This window comes from Lepisosteus oculatus, chromosome 3 (assembly GCF_040954835.1).
Source record: "Lepisosteus oculatus isolate fLepOcu1 chromosome 3, fLepOcu1.hap2, whole genome shotgun sequence".
NCBI classification, from domain to species: domain Eukaryota; kingdom Metazoa; phylum Chordata; class Actinopteri; order Semionotiformes; family Lepisosteidae; genus Lepisosteus; species Lepisosteus oculatus.
The window spans coordinates 51,456,304-51,479,612 of NC_090698.1; the positions used below are offsets into that span (position 1 = coordinate 51,456,304).

General features: G+C 36.8%; 1 protein-coding gene across 2 annotated transcripts in view; it reads right to left on the bottom strand.

The window, feature by feature from the left end:
* Positions 1 to 3,850: 3,850 nt before the first annotated feature.
* The window catches only part of gramd2b (GRAM domain containing 2B), a 33,778-nt gene continuing 14,319 nt past the window's right edge, over positions 3,851 to 23,309 (bottom strand). For both annotated transcript variants that reach the window (XM_015336602.2, XM_015336605.2), the window contains exons 2-14: positions 15,149 to 15,274; positions 11,962 to 12,046; positions 11,627 to 11,696; positions 9,728 to 9,831; positions 9,426 to 9,521; positions 9,257 to 9,328; positions 8,789 to 8,869; positions 8,107 to 8,218; positions 7,643 to 7,759; positions 7,467 to 7,554; positions 7,147 to 7,251; positions 6,366 to 6,456; positions 3,851 to 4,550 (exon numbers count right to left, since the gene is read on the bottom strand). In XM_015336602.2, the coding sequence (XP_015192088.1) occupies positions 4,509 to 4,550; positions 6,366 to 6,456; positions 7,147 to 7,251; positions 7,467 to 7,554; positions 7,643 to 7,759; positions 8,107 to 8,218; positions 8,789 to 8,869; positions 9,257 to 9,328; positions 9,426 to 9,521; positions 9,728 to 9,831; positions 11,627 to 11,696; positions 11,962 to 12,046; positions 15,149 to 15,274 (1,189 nt within the window). In that variant the 3' untranslated portion in view covers positions 3,851 to 4,508. The remainder of the gene's footprint in view (positions 4,551 to 6,365; positions 6,457 to 7,146; positions 7,252 to 7,466; positions 7,555 to 7,642; positions 7,760 to 8,106; positions 8,219 to 8,788; positions 8,870 to 9,256; positions 9,329 to 9,425; positions 9,522 to 9,727; positions 9,832 to 11,626; positions 11,697 to 11,961; positions 12,047 to 15,148; positions 15,275 to 23,309) is intronic.

Here is a 23,309-nt window from a genome sequence, read left to right on the forward strand (position 1 = left end):
GCAATCATATTTGATTTTATCTTCTGTCTCCATATTTTCAAAGCATAGTGGATAAACTTCAGTGTAGGTATCTTTCTGTCTTCTGCAGATTATATCTCTTTTCCACATAGGAAAAGCACTGCAAGGTTGAGGAATCCTATTTCTTTTTGAGAATGGATAGAAATATCTACCCATTAATATAGAGATAAAGTTCAAAATAAGTAGAGCATTTACGTCATGCAGATGAACTGTTTCCAACAGTTCTTAAAATATTATGCAAATATACTGTTTAGCCTGCAGAATATAGTAGATTAAAGTCTCAATTTCTCCATCACATTCTTTCAAAAGAGCAAAAAAAAAAAAAAAATCGGCCACCTGGATTTTGGGAATCTACAATACTGATTACTTATTACACTTATTATTTTAATGACAATAGGATATAAATAAATATTTCAAAACTGTTAAGATTCATTAAGAGTTTTTTTTTTTGGCTTAATCACTGCACTGGGAGAAAATAAGGTTATATTTTGGGAGTTAACTAGAAGTGATGAGTTAACAATTTGAACCTTGCCAAAGACTGCGAATTGGTCAGTTTAAATCCTATATTGGGGATTTCCAAACATTTGGAGATGTATGTAATATTTTCTCTGAGAGAAAATTCTTTACCACTATTCTCTGATTCAAAGCATTCTGAGATTTAAAAAAAATTCAAAATGTTTTGCCATTACTCCGTTTGGCAAATGAATAGTTAAAGTTTCAAATGTTTATCAGTATTTTATCAGGTCTTAAAAAATTGAAAATATATTATGTTTTAAGGTAATTGAACAAATGAAAATAAGCAATAACCTTAGTGCTATATACTGTAACTAATCAATTGTATTTTTATTTTTAAATACAGCTAAATGATTCAATATAAAAGAGAAAGTCCTAATATATTACTAGCTCAAATAAGATGAGAACAAACAATATCCTACCTCTTTTGTCATTTTCATAACAGTTCCTTATCTAGGACCTACTTACCTCCTATATGTGCAAAATCCACGTGATATACAGTATAAATAGCTTGTACTGTCACTTATGATATATAGTGTGTTTCTAAGTCACCTGTTGGATATAAATTAGTTTATGTTTTAGTTATTGATATTGCAATTTGACAGAAAGTGAAACTGGACTGAGTGATTTGAGGACAGCAAGCTTTGGCTTAAGACGTCAGTTCCTACTTGTGGTATTACTACATGAAATGTTAGTTTTGATTACTGTTTACTTGATAAAGTATTGTTTTGTGATGGTTAATTATCTTAACATTAGTTTATTAAACATTCTGCTGTCTAATTATTAGTCCCGTTTTTTGCATTGTTCTTGTGGTTTCTTTCTCTGTCCCTGCTAAGTTGTCTCCCAGTCCAACCCCACAGCTACAACTAGCATTTGTGCTGCTTTACTTTAGGAGACTTATGCCACTCAGACCCTATAGACCCTATACGGTGGTACAGGAGAAATCATACAAACTACTATTATAGTTCAGGTGAGTAGCTACGTCAGCACACGTTGGCGGCAAAGGAACTAGTAATAGGTTTATTCCATGCTGAAAAGAGAAGAAAACACAATGTTTTGGCTATGGAGCATTCTTCAGGTGTAAGAAAGCTAGGGAATCTTATTACACCCGAAGAAGGCATCACAGCCAAAATGTTTTTCTCTTTTCAGCATGGAATAAACCTATTACATGTTCCTTTCCAAACCACTATTATTACACACAGTGGACATTCATTGTAATTGACTTACATAATCGTGTGCTCTTGAATTAATTAAGGTTTGCCACAGCAAGGCTGCATACTTGTGGAAAGTTTTTTTTTGCAGTTTTGGTGTTATCTTCTTTTAGCCATAAATGTGTCCAGTATGAAGATTCATATTTTGATGAAAATCTTAATTTTGAAAAAATGTGTTTATAACATTTAACTTAATGTGCCATCATTAGAAGAGACAGAATTCACAAGGTCCTGGATGTGCAGTGCTATCTGCAGAAACACTAGCTTCTGTGATCTGGCAGCACAATTAGGCTGTTACACTGGTGGACTGAGGTAATGTTGATCATAAATCCCCAGGCTACAGCAAAGCACAGAAAAGGTACAGTTCGAAGTTAATGAAGGCCTCAACATGTAGCATTTGAGATTTATTCATTCTGCAAAGATGATGGCTAAATAAAGCCTTCTAAAGCTACAAGAAGTGTTGTTTAAAAAGAAGAGATAATTATGGGCCTGATAGTTGAGAACCCAAGCTCCTGCAAGAACCGAATGGTAAGATGATGCGCACTAACAGTGTACCATACAGTATGTGTATAGGGTCATGATTACTGTTGTTGTGATAAGGAAAAATGTGCTTCATAACCCAAAATGTTTTCATATCTTCAGGGTTAATACATAGTAATACTGTACATCTTTCCACTATTGTTAATCTCATGGTCAAGGTTTACTCCTGTACAGATAAGCTTTATTTCTAATAGAATCATTTAAATAAATGGAGCTTTTATTTCACTACTCTTGAGTTACACATTTGTGAAATGGGCCATTCACTTTTACAATCAATTTAAATTTCTTGTTCCTTAATTTAATATTTGAAACAAATGAAAAAATGCACTGGAATCCTTCATTATTGTAGTCAATGTGGGATTTTATTTCCACACCATTACCTCATTTCCCAGGCAGCTGGGTCACCTCAGGGACAACCCAGCTGTTTATGAAAGGTGCCGGGCATTAAAATAAATAAGCCATTTGAGAGTTTAATACGAATTGTTCTATGATGCTGTACATCTCTGGGAAGGCTCCGATGAACGCTCATAACTATGACTGCCCTCATATCTAATCACAATAACAAGTGTACAGGAGAAACATCTTTATTTCATGGAGTACTTTGTTACACTAATCAATAATTTATCAGACCGTGAATCAATTACTTTCAAAGGCATACTGCTTATTTGCACTGATTGTATTCTGTTTGAAATAGCCTCCGAACTACCACAATTAGAAACAATATCATTATAGAAAAATGAACACTGTTATTTGTTATATATCTATTACAAAGATGTGCTACTTACATAATTATGTTATTTACATGACAAATGAAGGTGTGGTCCCACAGGGAACAGGGAATCCGATCTTTGTTGCAGCACACTTTATATATATATAATTGAAGGAAGAAGGACAAAGTTCAGAATCCATTCAAACATGCTGAGCAATTACTGAATAGGCCATAACACTAAATTTTGTAAGAGCTAATGTACAAACAACTATAAACGAAACTTCAGGAAAAAACGCCTTCATAGCGATTTACATGCTAAGAATTTAAAATATTATGGAATCTGGGATCCGCACTCAATTCCCCTCAATAACATTAACATTATTTTCTCATACTGTAGCTGTGCCATGGGAAGTCATTGTTGGCATTTTCATTCTCTCTTTCCATTGATGATGTTTGCTCAGGCTAATACGTAATTGTCAAACTGATCCTCGGCACCCGTCTAAAGCAATTAAGCACAAATTAAATGGCACTGTATACCACTTGTACGATCACGGATCTCACAAGATTCGTAATTTCGATTTCTTAGGAGACCAGAACAAGTCAAATAATTGTAGCTCATTACAGACGTACTCGAAACTTATACTACTGCTATTTTCAGAATGTACTAAATGTGTGTGGCAAGCATAATTGCCCCTTTCATATTTTCCATCCATCTATTTTTTAACCTCTTTATCCAATACAAACCATAAATCTGTCTGCTGCAGGGTAAACTGGAATATTAATGCTTACGTTGTCCCCGACTGCACCTTTGTCATTACATTGAAACATTTTCAATTTACATACGTATTAAACACGGAAACCCAGGCAATAATGCTTTTTATTTCCAAATTTCAAACATTTCACAGAAATGGTGAAGATTTCCATTATTACAGTTTATATAAATATAATATGTCTATTTGCTTTACAATTGTTTTTGATATCTCTTTTAGTTTAGCTGAAATGAAATTTGGTTAAAAAACAAAAGGCCTTAAGGTCACAAAGCATAACCTTTAATGCACTTGTAACCAAATAAATATCTTTATACTGATTTGCAAAGCTAGAATTTTTTTCTTCTTATTTGACAAAGCAAGGATTGTATCTGTACTTTACGAAAAGGGAACCCCAAGGGCATGAAACCAGCACATGCATTCTTAAGGCAAAAGTTGATACTGATTCACTGTATTTGGAGTGTTACACAGTTTTACTTTTGTCAGCACTACAAACATTAAGAGTATTTGGACAAAAAGGACCATTCATGATCCACAGTTTGAACAAACTAATTGAAATGCAGTGTATTTTAGTCTTGAAAGGTAAGTTTCAAAACAATCTTATTGCACAATTTTACATTCCACAGAATTAAGGCCACCTGGTGCTTTCAGTTCATAGGTTCTGTCCAGCAGAGAGTGCATGTACACATTGTGGCCCCAGAGGCAAGCAAGCAGCAAGATACCAACATCAGGAAGAACAAATCATATCTTTCACTCCGTCTCCTCTAATAGTCTTTGTAAATTCTTCTGAATCTGAAAGGAAAAGGGGAAAAATTTCTTATGAAAAACGGAACAAAAAATGTTCTAAATGCAGGACTCCAGCTTTAGCACGTAAAAATTATGGGCAAAAATTATCCAAAATTATAGCAGCTCTCAAACTTATCATAAAATATTGCATTTGTCTGCTAAATTCTTCTTCTGTCTCTGTGCACTCTTTTGGTAGAAGCGCAATCTGAGATATCATATTGGGAACTTCACCTTCAACCTATATGTATTGACTAAGCCACTCAAATTCACAATATTTAATCCAAACAACCTTACAAAACCTTGTCAGACAATTTGCCATTATATTGCTGTAAAATTTTGATTGAGGGACTGTTATGGCATTTTATAAATTATACACTGAATATCTGATGTTTTGTAGGTCAAAATGAAATCAACAGCAATAATTCTGAAGTTTTCTTTATCTATCACCAACTTAGTTTTAAAAACTATATAACAGATATAATTTATGTTATGTTAATCCTCTCAAAAACAAAATCCAAATAAGAAAATGCATATTTTTTAATAGCATTCAATGTAGATTTTTCACCATCTTCGTGCCTGATGCCAAGTACTACATAAAGTTCACGAAACAACACACAAATAAGGTTTGATCCAAAACCTATAACAATATCAATAATGATGACTACATAAACTGTTCCAAGTGTAGCTGTTCCAGGGCTCATTTAGTACAAGTCTGTTACAGTGATGCAACCCTCCAGAGCTTGAATGTATTGCAAATTGACTGGCCATATGAGCTCACCAGATAACCAGTAAGTTCAATCTCAGCAGTGGTGGGGTGGGGGGTGGGGGTGAATCAAACATGTGACAGTCAAGAACAGAATCTAATCGTTTATGAAGTAGTATGAAGTAGGAAGCAGTTTGGGGATTTCCACATTAATAAAGAACTGGCCTTTCCAAGTGTTCAGAAACGTAAGTAGTTAAGTATGAACAAAAGGAACAGCATTCACATAAATCCGAAAACAACTTTCGTTATGAAGCACATAGCACATATAAAGAAAACAACCTGCTGACTATGCATGCTGCTGAAATCATGCTTTTTATTTATGATGTTATTCTATTGTTGTTGCAAATAATATGAATTAACAGTCAATGAAATAAAGATTTTTAACAAGTTCTCATTTTGTTAATGGGATATTTAATTGTTTTTGCAAGAAAAACAGTAGGACCTTAACTACTCAGACACTTGACTTGGATTATCCTTATATTATTCGTTTATATTTTATGTGCAGTGTTAGCTTCAGATTTGCCTTACTGGAATGTACTCTAAAGGACAAACTCAGATTATGCAATATGAAAGGTCTCTTGTTTAAAAAACATAACAAGCAACTACATTGGTTTATTGATTTAATCTTTTTTGGTCATTTCTTTACGAAACCCTTGCTTTTGGACTTTTGGATGTAGGTTACCCAGGTCAGAAGTTAAGGAATTTCACATTTAGAATGGAAAAAGAGATGAGCATTCAAGTAATTATCTCGCAAAAAAAAACCCAGCTGGATTTGACTGAGTTTTTAAGCAAGTACAAAACCCTGGGTTTCTGAAGTGTTAACAGGTCGCACAGCTCACTCCCAGGCATATTGTCTTACGGCTGTTGTAGAATAACTATAAATGTTTGATCAAGAAAACAATCCGGTAATCTTGTTTCAGCACTGTCACGGTTTGCCGTCTCACATTAATGTTGAGCTGCAAACAGCCAAATGTACATCCTCCTTTGATGGAATGATAAGAAATATTTTCCATTACTTAACACAAAAGAGATCTACAAGACACTTTAGGCAAACATACCTTTTCTAGCTTTAACAGATTTGAAGATAACTCTCCATACATTTCAGCATTAACTTCAGCCTGCACTCTTGCACTGTGCTGCACCAAATTTCTAAAACAGACACATGAAAAAAGATCTGAAGATTAGCACATTATTCAAAATAATTTCCTTATTTCCTTTTATCTGGAACAGTACACAGAAACTACCTCTTTTGCAATAATCATTAGCCTTGGTATTTCTATCTTCAATAGAAAATAGCCAGTTACAAGCTTCTTTCAATTACATATAGAACATGAAAAATACATCCACTGTAAGTTGATTTAAACTAAATCTTGTATTTGTACAGTACTCATCATGGTTATATACTTCCGGACAAGACTAGGTTAATGATGTATTCATTCATTATCATGATTGATGAATTTGTTTGTGTTAAGGGTCACAGCAAACAATACACAAAACTGCTTTCATTTCATAGCCAGCAGCCATATCACTCTGCAACTCAAAACTGGCAACCCACTGAAGCTCACCAGGTGTGAGCGTGGTCAGCACCTGGATGGGAGATTTCTTGGGAAAAATTAGGTTGCTGCTGGAAGAGGTGTTAGTGGGGCCAGCAGGGGGTGCTCACCTTGCGGTCTATGTGGGTCATAATGCCCCAGTATAGTGCTGTCCTTCGGATGAGATGTAAACTCTCAACTTGAACACCTGCCTAGCACTACGCTTCCCGCTTAAGACTGTCAAACATTAATGCAAAAAAGGATGTTATTGAAATCAGGAGTAAAAATAGAATAAAAAACAACTCACTCATTTTGCCGGTATTCTGCCATGGAACCCAGTGAGGTTAACCGCTGTTCCAAAGTCATTATTTTATAAGCCATATAGCATGATGAAATAACAAGGATGCAGACACTAGAGAAGGGAAAAAAAGGACACAAATAAGGAGATCAAGTTACGTAAAAACATTTGGCAACGTTTTGGAAAAAAACATACTGTGACTTGGGTTTTCCAAAGAGGCTGCCAGGGTTACTTGGTATGGACAGTTTGAAGCAAAGTTAAAATTCAGTATTCTATTAATCTTAATGAACATTCAACCAACATAATTTACTTAAATGATTGTAACTTACAAAAACAGGTAGACTAGGAGCAGGGTATTTAAAGACATTGGCCACAATGATTTCACCGTGTGCACAACACGAACCAATCCTGAAGCACCTGCAGCAAACAGGAAGAGATAAAGCCTGCATAAGAACAGTAGCACTTTAACAACAAAAATTGAAGAGGGTTATGTACAAATAATTACCATTTCGGTGTGGGTTAAACTTTACATCTGGGTTCTGGTTAACGTGAATATCCGCATGGACTGGTATTTCTCCATTCCTTACCACATTTAGGAAGTTCTGAGAAATGTTTGGGAATTCTTCAATGAAAAAGTCAAATAAAGAAAACGTTAATTCACATATGTAAAATAATATTCGGGAGAGGTACTCTCTTAGTGTAATGACTACTAGAAAGTGAACAGTATTACAAAATTACCATACTGCAGCTAAAAATAATCCTGAACATATTCAAGATGTACTTCTAAATTTCACTTAAGACTATTATAGTGCTTTGTATTGATAAGAACAATGTTAAAGGTTTATGCATCTGTTCTTCTAGCTTTTTAGAACTTTTTTTAGTTACTCTCAAAAATCAAATTTTTAATTGTGTCCAGTTATAACAGTTAGAGTGGATGTATAATAAATAAGAATCTGGGGAAACACCCACCTGAAATGGTTTCAAACTCTGGAGTTTGGGAGCCTGAGCTTGTGCTTTCCTCCATCTCCTGCCTCCTCTGCCTTACTGTCCCATCTAAATCTGAAAAGTCTCCTGGGAAATCCTACAACAGTGGTTCAAAATGGAAGGAGATAACTAAAGCTGTAGTACATGAAACAATCTTTACCTGCATACTGTATCTGCCAGCTCAAATTGATTTGACACACTGAAGTCATATAGTAGCTGCCATTTGATTGTGAACCTTCCACTGTTGGGGAAAAAAATAGGCTTTCATTTCTTACAAAACTTCAATACTTCCATTTAAAATGAATATGATATTTCATCCAAATGTTTGACAAGATGTGTGGAGAGAAGTGCACACACACACAATTTTGTAAAACCTACAAAAAGTTCTTATAACACTGAGAAATACAAAAACTTGAAGGCTGTACCAAACTATGCATTAAGAACTTCATACTCGTAGTACCTGGCTTGCACATCTATTGTTCAGAATGATGGGAATTATGAGGCACCCATAATCCTTTACAGTTAAATGCAATATACATGACAATGCTACTTGCATTCAACCGGGGACTGAAGCAAGAGTTACATTTCCAGCTAACAGAATGGTTTGTACTTGCATGACTTTTCATAAGTCTGTCTAACTAGCTAAGAGCAAAGAAACGATACTAACCAGGGGCAATGATGCGGGACGTTCCACTCTGAAACTGTTTTCTGTAGAAGAAGGTATCGGACTGCTTCCAGGGCTTTTTCCCTAAAATATTTTTTAGATATTGATTTAAGAACTATTTTAACAATGAAGCTACTTTATTAGAGATCGCTCTGCACTTTAAAGCAAAATGTATAACTGAAATTTAATGCAATAAAAATTAACAGCATTCCATGGCATATCTTCCAATTATAGGCCTTCCCATAAATTAGGGAAAAAAAGGGAAATGGAATAGATCCTTATTCCCAATTCGATGCTATCAGAATCCTGTTCACTGACACTTTTGCACCAGGATCTCAATTCCTGGGAAGCTTGTTACATACCTACTGATGTATTTGTTTTAAGCTGTACTATCCTTGGGTGAAACAGCACACTCAAAGCAAGCAAAGTTACATGAAAAGATAACAGTGAAGCACCAAAGAGATTACTCACATCAAGATGAAAACAGGTGGATTTTAAAAATTTGTATGTGGTTTCTCTTGAAAGGAATGACACAAACACATGCTGTAAAATAAAAATATACATTTTATAGCATTAATATTTTCCAGAGAAAGGTACTTAAAAATTAATAAAACACTGAGTCATTGAATTTTCTACTTACTCGGTCAATTGCGGTTGCAATAACAAGTGCATTTGGCACTAGAATGGCAGTTTTTGTTTTCTTAATAAGGGTCACAGAAGTTACAGGAATAGCAATCTAGTGAGAGAAGAAAAACTAGGTTTTCATAAAGAAACTTTACCATGAGGCACACATCTCACAATCTGAAAGCATGACATAAAAGTTACCTTTACAGAAGTGCAGTTAAAGGCACATTTATCAAATTCCATGTACATTGTTCATCTGGCTAACATTACAAATTACTTAAACTGTTCCAATTAGGAAAGTCCTGTTCATAGCCATACCTTAGTATCTTTACCAAAGACTTTGGAATGGAAACAGATCCAGTTTTCAGACACAAACAGTCTTCCCTGATAGAGGATGTCTTTTTGTAAGGCACATGTATAACCTAAAAAAGGACACAAAAATAAAAAAACATTACTTTAAACAATATGCTGCACCCTGAAATGCACCTGTATATGAAAATGTAACCCTTGAACAATTTTCATTAATATTAAACACAGTAAATCATAAAATGTACTAAACAAAACAAATTTGCAGGAATATATTGATTTTAAGAGTTTTTTTTGTTGATGTAAAGTCCAACATTTTGTATTTTATAAAAAAAAGCAGTTAAACCTAAATTTGTATCCAGTACCACTGTAGCTACAGCAAAGCATACAGATTCTAAGGTTAGAGCAATCTACTGGGAATCGGTCATGAAAGATTTCTTTGTGATAATATTAAACTATATCATACCTGAAGATTTTAAATCCAAGTGTATGTACTGCACAGGGAAGCACTTTCACAAAGAAAAACCAGAGGAAAGTAAGTAGATGTTCAATATTTTTAATCAATTCCTATTCAACTTTGCAAAAATGCTTCCTCTTTTTATGAGGGGTTGGGCTTACAATTCACATAAAACAAAATAGTAAAATTAATAAGAGTCACAACAAATTGAGTACCACAGAAGCTATTGTGCTGTACATACGAAAGGGGTCAGTGTTTCTCTCTATGGATATAATGCCCACAAAAAATGAAAAAAGAACTGCACTAGGGTCAGGTCAGTCATTTCCCAGCTATGAAGGACTGCTTTTAAGCTGCTTTTAATACAACTAGTAAAATATTTTTCAGAAATTAATTTAAGAATAATAACTATGCATTTCTAGGAGTGAAATGCATACTTTGACTTCTTCAAGCAACTTTGGAAGCGAGTTGAGCTAAACTTCTTGACACGATTCCAAATTGTACTGGTGTAATCATTTCTCGTTTAACAGTTACTAAATGAATTTTTTTCATGCTTAATGTGAAGTAGAAAAATTAAAACTGCTGTGAAATACATATTTCTTTAAGCACTATACAGTCATTACTTCTTAAGAGAGTCACTGTCCCTCTAGCAAGTTCACATCACAGTTGTGCAGCTGGATCCAGCCCCTAACTTCTCCTGTAAGGCATGACTGACACCTCAGCTAAAAGCCATTGTTTGCCTCCCTGCTGCCCATTTTATTTTATTTTTTCATGCCCTCAAGGCCTTGAAGCAGGACAGGGTGACCTTATAACCCGGATAGGGTCTCAGACCTTGATTTGAAATAGCATCCTAGAGGTTTTGGAAAGGTTCCAGACATAATGAATTCTTACTTCTCAAGGTTTCAGTGAAGCCTTGAGCCTTGTAGCAAATCCTTGGTTTCCAAGGTCTTGACAGGATTGTGACCTGATTCCTCTGATCCTCAATCAAACCAATCCTCTATCATCCTGGAGAGCTTGTAAATGGAGAAGACTGAGCACCCTGGCAGTCTTGACCTGGGACCTTTAGAATTTGTCTTGATCCAGCAGCTCAAAGGGTTTAAGACTCTTGCAAGATTACCTTCCTAGTTTCCACAACGGGCTTTCTACTTGCCCTTCCCTCTCACCCTAATGCTCAGGGAGTTGGCAGGCAGGCTCCGACTGCCCCTATCTCCCTTTGCCATGACCGGGCGGGAGGGGAAGAATAAGCTTCCCATCCAGGATCCACATGGCCACTGCATTACTCCTTTCTTCTAGCCTGGCTATGTGTCTGCCCTTCTGGACCGAGTCTCTGCATAAATAAGACTCCAGCAAAACACCTTTCACTTCACATTGAGAACCCAATACACCTTGAATTGCAATAACCAAATAAGCCTCTTGCTAAAAAGGTTTTCACCTACTTACATTTGCACACTACTTACTTTGTTTCAGTTGTTCCTCTTTACATATTTCTTTGAAAATCTTATGAAACTGCGCATTTGTCTTGGAAAACTGAAAATGAAAGAATGCCTTTTAACATGGATAGCAATTAAGAAGCACTACAGCATTCCACAAAACTAACGTTGTTACTACTTTAAAAAACCTGTAGCACACATCCCTTATAACTGAAGTGCAATGACATATCAAGCATATTGAACACACCAGCATCATGTTTCATTTCATCAATAGGACTATAGAACTTTTCACGTCTACTTTTCATTGGCAGAATAAATATAACTACCTCCATCCCCTTAACACAAAAAGATCAAATTCTAACCTGGCTGGTTTGGGATTTCTTCCTTTCAAGTTTTGTTTCAAAGTCGCTTGGTATTTGCGGAGAAGGGAGATCAAATGTTTTTGACCTGAAAATAAAAACAGCATACATGACACAAGGTGTATCTTGCCATTGTGGTGACAACTGGGACTTTTAGTTATAACTTTTAATCAGACTTTTAGTTGTCTTTGTCCGTTATAACATTAATTAAAGGATCTTTATGTGCTCTAAACAGTTAAAGAAAGACTAAAAAAACTTATAAAAAGAATCACAGATGGAGAAATAGGCTGTTTTGCAAAACACAGCCTATATTTCCATACAAAATAAAACAATGTCTTGTGAAGCCTTGGTTCAACTAGTGCATGAAAAATTCACTCATCTCTTCCAGTATTTATGCCAAGCTGATGTTTGCTGCAATAATACTGCTTTTGATTGGAAGCTAACAAATCAAACATATAAGGTTATATCACATCTCTGTCATTCCATCCTTTTCTGTAATACTGGTATCATACAATCTGGATTATAAATTAAGAAATGATACATTGGGGCATTTCATATTTATACCACAGCCACCTTCCAAGAGACATCTGTTTATACATAATTTAACCAAAAGAGGCCACATCTTGATAAAAGATTAATAAAAGATGCATGAATAACAAAAAGTGTTTTAGATTCTCAAAGAATGAATTTGAAAAACAAAACTCAGGAGTAACTACCCCCATTTACTTCAGTGTACAAACGCAAGTATGCATTTCGCCATTGCCTCTTTGCTGTAAATGTCTCTCATCCATAAGAAAATGTCATAACCACATTAGTATGAAAGAACAGAACAGTCCAACACCCCCTCAAATTTATGAGGTGCTAAACTGTACATACTAAAATTTACGTCATATATATAGGAGTATTAGGTCAGGCCCCTGCTATAATTTAAATCTTCAGGAGGTACTAATTATATCCTGTTTTGAAATGCATTTGGACTTTTTTTACATCCCAATACTGCATCACAGCTCTATATGAAACGAGTCACTGAAAATAAAAACAAAATGTAGTTTTTCTAAGAAGTTCAAGTTTTCTATTCTAGAATGTTTGACAGTGTATCAATTTAAGAAATAACAGGTTATTCTGTTTTTTTCTGGAGCGACTTATACAGAAGAAGATGCATGTTCCAATTATATGCACATTTCCTGTTAAAGCTGCAAACCAGCTACATAAGCATTTTCCCTTCAATACTAGTATCAAAATGCTAATGAAAATTTTGTGTAGCAGTACTGAAAGATCCTGTTACTGAATAAAAAGAGTATATAAATATTTAAGGAAGAGGAAACCAGACCTTGCAGAGTCCCTGCCAACAGAGAGCTTCCAGGCTATAAACTTGGCAATTATAGTACATTGTTTTATTTTCAGGTAAAGGCAAGATTCTTTGTATATAGCCTACATCTATGCCTAAAACAGACAAGGAAAGTGCTGACAGCTTAAGAGAAGATAAAGTAACTGAGAAAATCTATGGTTATAAAATAGATTATATATTAAAACTTGATTGTTTCTGCATTAAATATACTGTAAGTCAAGTTGCTTGCTAAAACAGAACTTTTATTAAGCAAATTACTACTGCCTTAACTGCTACAGACTTAAGCTACTGGGTGGCAGCTCTTTCTGTAATCATCCATCCATCCAACTGCATTATCCCCTACAGGGTCTCTGGGGACACTGTACCCAACCCCAGCAGTCAAAAGGCGCAAGATGAGGTAGAACTGGACGGGATGCCAGCCAGTTACTGGGCACGCACGCATGCCATGTGTCTTGCTCTAGTGTGGACTTGAAGTATGTGAGTATTCGAGGGTGCACTGCTATAAAAAGGGTACTGGGACACCCTTGTGTGACGTCACTCGCTGGTAACACGGCTGGGGGTCAAAAATGCTTCCTGTTATTGATGCTTCTTTTCCAGGCGCTAAGTGAATATGGGCCGGTAATTAAAAAAAAAAAGAATTTTTCACTCTCCACTCACAGTTTGAATAAATTGAATGTCATTTCTATCACTGCACACCAGTAGTGACATTGTGTTCATTCATGTTGAGCAGACTCCATTGCTTATAAACAGGGGAAGTAAACCAAGGAAATACTTGCCAATACTGCCGTTTATTCAAAGCTTTTTACTAATAAATGCATTTTATATCGTCTGACACTACAAGAAACATAAGTTCATTCACATTCACTAAAAGTAAACTAAATCAAGCAAACTTGGCAATACCTTAAAGCTTTGTACTATTAAATACATGTAGTATCGAATATTCCATGTACAAAATACACTGCAGGGAAATGAATATTCATCAGTTGAAATGGGGTGACAAAATAAAAGTTATGTCAAAACCTAATAACTAAAATACAAACAGTATGAATCTGAAACAGCTTAATGAAAATTGACATAAAATGAGTTTTAAAACTGTAAAAAAGTTCAATTTGACTAACACATGGATATTTAATTCTCCATGGCAAATTCTATCTGCTTTTATGGGCTAAAACATGAAACGTCACCATTCCGTAAAAAATTGGGAGTAATTCTCTTCGAAGCAGACTTCAGAGAAGGGCGCATTGGGGGCACCCTTATGACCCACAAATTTAGAAATGGGATAATCTAAGCCCTTGCAGACTTGAGCAGGAATGCACATTTTAAGGGCACAAGACCTCAAGTGTGCATATTGGAACACGACCAATGACACCAAGGCCATTTTTACCCAGAAGCCAATTGACCTACCAGTACGTCTTCAGACTTTGGAAAGAAACTGGAGCACCTGGAAGGAACCCAAGTGAACATGCAGATAGAAACCCTGAAATTAAACCTGGGGCCCAAGTGCTGTAAGATAGCAATGCTAATTAGTGCTCTGATCAATGTTTCTCAAACCATGAAACTCATGGTTTTTATTTCAGTGTAAGAAAGAGCTGTACACCTAATAAAAAGGTAAACACAACAGGTCAAAGATCCATTTTTCTACCACAAATAAATTTCAGTAGCATGCTAAAATTCATAACTTAGTTAAAAGTAATGCGTGTATAAAAACAGAAGTATTCCTCAGCATGGTAAAAATGGTAAATTACTTACAAAATCACTGAGAATTGACTAACCTACTGCAATCATGATACAACAGAAGGTTGTTTGCTGGTGGAGGTTCAATACAACTTTATAGCTACTCACATTACAAGCGATGGTTTCTTTCTGTTCTCAGGGGGCTCTGTATCATTATCTGATGGTTGTGGTTGATCATTACTGGTTTTCCCAGGTCTCTTTTGCTTCTCCTCTCCCGCATTCTCGGCTTCAGAGCTGTGAACAGAGATAGCCACAGGCAATGTTGAAAGATGAAATACAAATCTCTGGATGACGGAGGAATTTGTTACATCAATAAGACTAAAATGTTTTATAGCTATATATGTGGTTTCGGAACTGTGCTGCAGTGTGCAGTTCTGTCCTTTTAAACCATAACTAGGCCCATATATATGACCTTGAATTAGGAGTAATAAATAATACTTTAAAAGTAAACACTCTTGACTGGTTAGGGAACTTTTTCAGATTAACAACAGCAAAACCAAGGATTGGACTAGGGAGCAAACCAATTATTTTCTTTCTTGTGTTATAGTTCTCTACAGGATAATACTATACCACTGCTGGCATAACCTACTCAGGTTAAAATGAGTTGACCTCAATTGTTTTCCATCTTCTATTAAACTGTGCCTTTTGGTTTGAAAATACTTTATGGCTTACCCCTCTAGTGAGCCATTTGATCCGTTTTGGACAAAATGTTCTAAACACATAAAAATATTTAAAATGCTTAAGCTTTTCACCATGTAATTGGTGCCCATAACGATTGTGTTTATAGTTCACAGATCTTGATGATTTTTTTAAATGCAAATAATTATTCTACAAGAAGTTAAAAGGTAACACTTGGGTTTGCTAAAAACACAGCTTAAGACAAATCTTAAAAACTAAGCAAAATAGAATTTTGAAATCTTACTATGCAAAGATCCTACAGAAACTTTTGAAAGAAATTACAGGCATTTGGACTAAATATCTCCAGCAATGGTTGGGGAAGTATGATGGACTTTTTCAGTATTTCGTCAGCTGCCCTATAATAGAAAGACATTCCATGACAAGAGAAATATAGCGAAGTAAAGTAACCAAAAGGGACTTTAAAAAAAAACTATCGGGATCAAAGAAAGCAGAAATCAAGCACAAGTTTTTTTGCAATAAATATCAGAATGTCCAGGGCTCCCATAGCTTTATTCATAACATTGTCTGGATTTGTACATCTCTCCCAGTCTGATCAAAAAAACCTAATACAGCTTTTGCCTTTCCCTTTATTATTGTAATGGGGCGCTCGAGAGTGCATCCAAATATGTCCTTAAGTTATAGCAGGTTCAATAACTCAGCTGCTCAGAGTTTAGCGAAAACTAAAATGCATAAACTCATTTCACCTCATTTTACACTTTCCTTGCGCTGGCCCCCTGTGTATTCAATCTAAAAGTCAAAATACTGCTGCTCACCTTTTAAGGATTGAACAGTTTGAATCTTGACCACATCAGTAACCTGCTAAGCCCCCCAGTACACTTACAATTCATGTGTACTCTCTGACCTTTTTTCAAAGCTCTGGATATTTGCAGACTGTGCTCTGTGCTGTTGCTGCAAGACTGGCAAATGATCTCTCAGCACATATGAATTCATTCACTTAAATGAGCAGATTTAAATTCTGTCTGAAAACATACTTTTATAATCTAGCTTTAGCTTAATGTACGGTTTTAACATGTATATCATAGTCTCTTACAATTGTTTTATTTTTATACAGTACTCCATGTAAAGGTACTGTAAAATACTATAAATCTCATTTACAATATCACATTTTAAAATAAAATATTTTGGGAGAAGTAATCCATTGCTGTGGCCTCAATGCAGTTTAACTTGGCAGTTTCCACTTTGATTGGTATTACTGCAATGCTTACTCTAGGATTCCACCACTATATATTTATATACCACTGAAGCAGATTTTGTGCATGAACATACAGTACAGTATACAAAATACCTCAACCCACAGATTTAAACATTTTGCAGGAAAGATTAAATATTTAAAAATGAGAGCCTCTGGTATATTTGGCTTTAACTCAAATCAAAAGATGACCTCATAAGACCTTGCAGTCTGGAAATATTTGAATAGGAAAATGTAGACAAAAGATCCAACAGAAAAAAACAAAAAAATCTCTTGGTGCAGGTGAGTTTTTACTGACAAATACCTTGCTAACTCGCATACTGTGCATAACATTAAAAATAGGCATCTATGAATACAAGAGGGTTTCCTCCAAGAGTTGCTAGCAATATGTTTAAAGCAGACACGACAGACAAAACTTAAATCTTTTCCTTTGACACTGGGTATGCTGAATTACTAATTTGAATAATACCTTGTCTGTTAGAACTGAAGCAATAGTTTTATAGTACAGCATCTCACAAGATTCAGTTTCCTCTAATGCAGCTCCATTTAAGGAGTATTTTACTCAAGAAATTCACTTGTCACATAACACCATTCCACATGTTAAAATTTTGCCAACCATTTTGCCAGCAAAGCAGAACAGAATGCAGGGTTGAATAGGGGCTGGTGTCAGACAAGCTTGATTAACTCATCTTGTGGCTTTTGAGAACATTTCCTGGAAAAAAAAATCTATCATGAGGAACACCTGTAGCTAATTATTACAACATATTTTAAACCACCCTGGTCTTAGATATGCATCCTTATATACATTCGGTTTACCTTTAAACATTAAATTATTAGTTTTAACTGTTTGGTTATAGTCTCTGCTAAATTAAATTATCTGCTACAAAGGCTAAGAACTACAGTCAAAGCAATATAAATGTACTTAGTGCTTCCACAGATCCTGTGTATTACTATAGAGGATCTCAAAGCCCTTTAAAATGTTCAATCAAGTTGAGCAAACTAGTTTTTCCAGTGAAGCCAGAATTCCAATTTTAGTCTATGCTCATAATTGAATCTGTGCTCACAGGTAACAGATGAAGGGGATGTCTGTTCCGATCATCTGTGTGTATAATTTGGTCAGTTGTTTTAACTATTCATTTAGTGTATATAATACTTTACGCCCTCACTAACATAAGTTACAACAAATAGATGCAAATCATAATGATTTCCACACTGATTGCAAGCTGCTTCTTTTGGCCCACAGTTGATGTGTGTGTAATACAGACTCCAAGGATCAGCCTGTTTGTGGTGCCCCTAACATAAGCACACAATGAATGTGGATTGGACCAAGGTATGACCTTCCCTGATGGCAAGTGATTGAAGTGAAGATGGAAGAACAATTCATGGGGCTACTCAAGTGGACCCTTAAGTTATACTGACCTTTCTCATCTTTTCTATTGCTCATTTTGCAGTGCCTTCTGCCACATCTACAGTATAACCAACTGCTGGTTCTCTCTTGTGCTACAGATGTTATCTGTCATCTAACTCCTGTTTTGACTCCAACTTCTTCAACAATATGATTCATAGAGTGTGCCACAATGCACTGTTCTAGTTTGTTTTGTACCAGTGTTCCTGGTATTGGTGTACTGTTGTCTATCAGTGCATTGGCCTGCAAAGTTCTCTCCTACCCAAGTTCTCAGATTAGGTGGTGTTGGAAAACACATAATGATAATGAAGAAGCTGATGTTTTCCCACCTCATTTCTCCCCGCATACCCTAGAACATGACTTTAACACACTTTATCCTCTTCTTTGACATACAGTATTCCTTTGTTCTGGGGCAGTCAGACTGAGCCAAAGGCTTTTCTTATATGCTGCATATAGCCGACACTCTCTCCAGCATTTAGATTTGCCTTCACCGTTTCACCGTAAAAGACTCTTTTATAACCCATTTTGTTCTTCTTTGAACAGGTGCAAACTCCCCGAGACTTGAAGTGCTATTTCTAGCCAAACACCGGAGGCCTTAATGAGGAGAGTAGCAGCTGCAAGTACTCCTTTTCTATAAAAGCCATTCTAATGGGGCACACTGGTACCTGTTTTCTCTGCTGCATGTAAAGGAGCTTCATATCAGGCTTGGCTTAAGTTTACCCTTGCAGTACCAGAGCTTAATATTGCCTGCTAAGTTAGCCAGCTATGGCTACAATGGCAAACCTCTTGTATAAGTGTCCAAATTACCAAGCAGAGTCTATTTGTTGAAACACCTAGTATGCAGCTATGGACCAATTTTTGGCCAACAAATATCAAAGCTGAGTGGTGCTTTGGAAAAGCAGTCACTTTGATTTGCAAATACAGTCTTGTGCCTGTATAATTCAGTAGTGGTATTATCTGCCATTCTTTGCTGGCTGCTTGACTCTGGAATCATTCAGGATCAAAGGTAATTGAGGTCAGCTATGGATGTGATCGTGGGACACTAAGGGAGGAAGCTCAGTGCTTGTGGTTTTGTGCAGACCATTTTTTCCCCATATTAAATGGGTCTAGCATCTCTGCTCGTTATATTCAGTCTGTGTACTACCTGTCATCTCACCTCTCTCACATGGACTGCATCCTCCAGAGCCCTATCATACCATTTCCCAAGACCGCATAGGTTTCACTGACAATGTTGATGTAGTCTTTACAATACTTTTTGAACTGAGGTTTCAAACATTTGCTTCCTCAAAAGACAACAACACTGAAAAATATCTTGCTTTCCAAATTTGATGAAATTGTTTGACTCTTGTACACTCTGTATGGCACTCAAATTTGTCTCGGTGATAATGAAGCCCTCGTCTTTCTCACAATTTGATCTCTCTCATTCCTCTTCAGCACATAGTTATCCATTTTGTCTTCTACTAGAATAACTGGCGGAAGATTAGAGAGTATTATAATTTCATAGTTGTGCAGTATGTCTCTTCGAATTCTCTCTCCACCTCAAAACAAACTTAAACAGCTGTTAATCTGCCACTCAAACAAGCACTTCAGAAATGTAAATGCATGTACTGACTTTTAAAAAAATCATATACCACAGACCTGATTTTATCCACTGCTGTTTGAGTCAAGAAAAGAATCACCACTCATCGAAGTCTGTACATAGACTGATTATCCTTTCTAAGAGCTACACTTCTATGCTGTTCTACTAGGTTAATTCACATTTTGTACCCACCAAGTTCCTTTTCTTTCCTATGAAGGTTCACATGACTGTTGAGCAACAATGTGTTTACTGCCTGTGGTAGCACATCCAAAGCAGAGGTTATGTACCCTACCAACTGAGCTTTGCAGCCTGTTGCTGGATTTCATGCAGATCTTATTTGACTTCACAAAGGTTCTACGCATCTCTCCTCCCTCCGTGAGGTATCTCCAGACCAGTCACCTTGCTCTAACCACAGGTAAAGACCGGGAGCATAACTTTGTCCCACTGTTGAAATAGTTCAAGTGTAATGCCAGATGAGGGTAATCTTTTTGAATTACTATCCATTCTCTTAACTATCCTACCAGATCTTGAATCATTCTCTATCCCTGCTCTTGCTGACTAGGCACATAGTTTTTGTGTTTTAGAGGAATCAAGCAGGTGCTTACATCATCTTATTTCCTCTGAAAGCACATATATATTTGAAGCCAATTCTTGGGTGCCTATTTCTTGCAATTACCATAGGGGTCTCCCCCCCCCCCCCCCCAGCTCCTGTCTCACCAACCTGTCACAGGGTCTTTTTCTGTATATCAGTTATAATATTCATAGCATCCACTTTGAAAACAAAGATATTTAGCTATGAACCAACACTGACTTGGAGCTTTCCTTCATCTTTCCTGTGGACTTGTCTCTGATTTGTTTCCAAAAATGTATCTTAAATGTCTTTTTGGTAATTTTTCTGAACTTCTAAGTACATGGATAGTACATGAAAATGAACTTTAAGCCAGCACTTCCCCTTCCTGACTATTGAACAGTGCACAACCACATTCTCAACTACTTATCTATCCATCTGTTTTCTAACTGCTTTATCCAATGTGAGGTCACAGCTAGAGCCTATCCCATCAAGGTAGACCCTGGACAAGTCATGAGTAATTTATCTAAGGCCAAATCTAAGTATTTCAGCAGGCCAGCAACTTTTTTTCTTCCAGTCATTCAATACTGCCCCCAGACATTAGTATAATATTGGTATGGAATCTTCCCACACAGCATGACACATTTATGGGAACAGAGTGAAAAATGCATGAATACTGCTATCTTGTGCCAAGTTTCAAGCTCTGATACATTAGCGTTACGATCTTATCCGAATAATTTAAATAAGTGGCAGTTAAATGCGATCTTTCAGAGTAGGAAGCACTGGTTAATTATTTTTTCGTTTCCTGACATGATGAAGAAATGATGAGATTAAGGTAACAACTCCCACAGTAAAGAATACCTACAGGTATAACCAAAAATAACGTCATGGTAAAATAATTTTTATTTCTCATTCTCTTCAGGCAAGTGTCCCATTGTAACACTAACATATAGAATACAGCACAGTAGAAATCCATGTCAAAATCCTGGAGCCAATATTTGTCTACTTTATGTACTTTACCCTTAGTTATAAATTGTCTATTGGACAGGTAATTCAGATAATTAAAAGTTCAAACAGAGACCTCAGTCGGTGCCAGGTCTCGACTGTATAAAGGAGAACTACAAAGTTACAGATGAAGATTTATTCTAACCTGAAAGGAAAAGAAAAGAGAATATTTCAGCTGTGGAGCCTTCTTCAGGTGTCAACACGAGGCTTCACAGCCAACACATTTTGTCTCTTTTCTTACACCATGGAATAAACCTTTACCTGTTCTTTTACAGCCTACCATGCTCTCCAGCTACCTACTCCAACTTCTCGCCACAATGTTGCCAGAACTGTGTTTGCTGATGGAGCTATTTTGAACTTTGTTGCAGGATGGGTTTTCACATTATCTTGGATGCTATTTTTGTCTTTTATGACTATGCACTGCAGGAACTGCTCCCCTTGTCTGCAGTAGCTTGTCAAACATAGTAGAGACAGCCTGTTCCATGTTGATTTGTAAACATCTCTTAGTAGCAGAGGCAGCAACAGGCAGTACCCCAACTGTCCATGGAAGACATTGCCAAGTGCCCAGAGAAATGTTGAATTCATTGGATTTAACTGCCAGTTTTGCTTTCGTCTTCCCCATTAATGCCTTCAAGGTGAACTCTTCAGGGCATCCTGAACATGCATCCTGCCTTGCAACATGCCAACAACTGCTTCCCCAACCTGACACAGGATCTGTACACAAGTTGACAATGAATTTACATTAGTGTTCTAGCAATTTTAACTGGGAAGCAGAAAAGTTCAAATATCCTGCACAAGGAAGTCATCTGATGAATAAAAGCTGAAAACATAAAATGCTGCATTTAACCAAAGTAACTGTGTCAAATATATAGCACGTTTGTATACAGAACACAACGAGCTCTTTGCCAGCAGCCATATCACCCTGCAACCCACAACTGGCAACCCACTGAAGCTAAGCAGGTATGAGCCAGATCACTACCTGGACCAGAGACCTACTGGGAAAAACTAAGATTGCTGCTGGTGTAGCGGAGCTAGTTCGGACACGGTGACGTCATCACCCTCCCTGCAAAAAGCAGGGACCTCAGCTGCCTGGGCTGAGGGAGGTCTCCTTTAGCTCATGCGGCTGGCTCCCTGTTGCGTTACGCCGGAGACCCGGGTTCGCATCCCAGGTGCTGCGGGACGAAACGGGCGGGGTGGAGCGGCAGAGGGCACGAGCCCGTGCGGAACAGTGATGGTCACACTGGAAGAGGTGTTAGTGGGGACGGCAGGGGTGCTCACCTTGCGGTCTATGATGGGGATACTGTAAACAGGCGCCGTCCTTTGCCATTAAACCAAGTTCCTGACTCTCTGTGGTCATAAAAACTCCCAGGGCATTTCTCAAAAAGAGTAGGGGTGTAACCCCAGTGTCCTGGCCAAATTTCCCATTGGTCCTTACCAATCATGGCTTCCTAATAATCCCCATCTATGAATTGGCTTCATTCCTCTGTTCCCCTCCCCACTGTTAGCTGATGTGTGGTGAGCGTTCTGGCGCACTATGGCTGCTGTCACATCATCCAGGTTGATGCTGCACATTGGTGATGGTGGAGGGGAGTTCCCATTATCTGTAAAGTGCTTTGAGTGGAGTGTCCAGAAAAGCGCTTCATAAATGTAAGCAATTATTAATTATGAATTATTGTAGCAGAGACATCAGGGAAGAGGGAGGTTCTAAGGCACAGAAGAGACTAACTAAGGGTCCGTCAACTCACATAAAATGTGCAAAATTAAAATAAAAATTGCAAATAAATTCAACCTGGGTGAACAGTAAATAACCATTCCTCCCTTAAA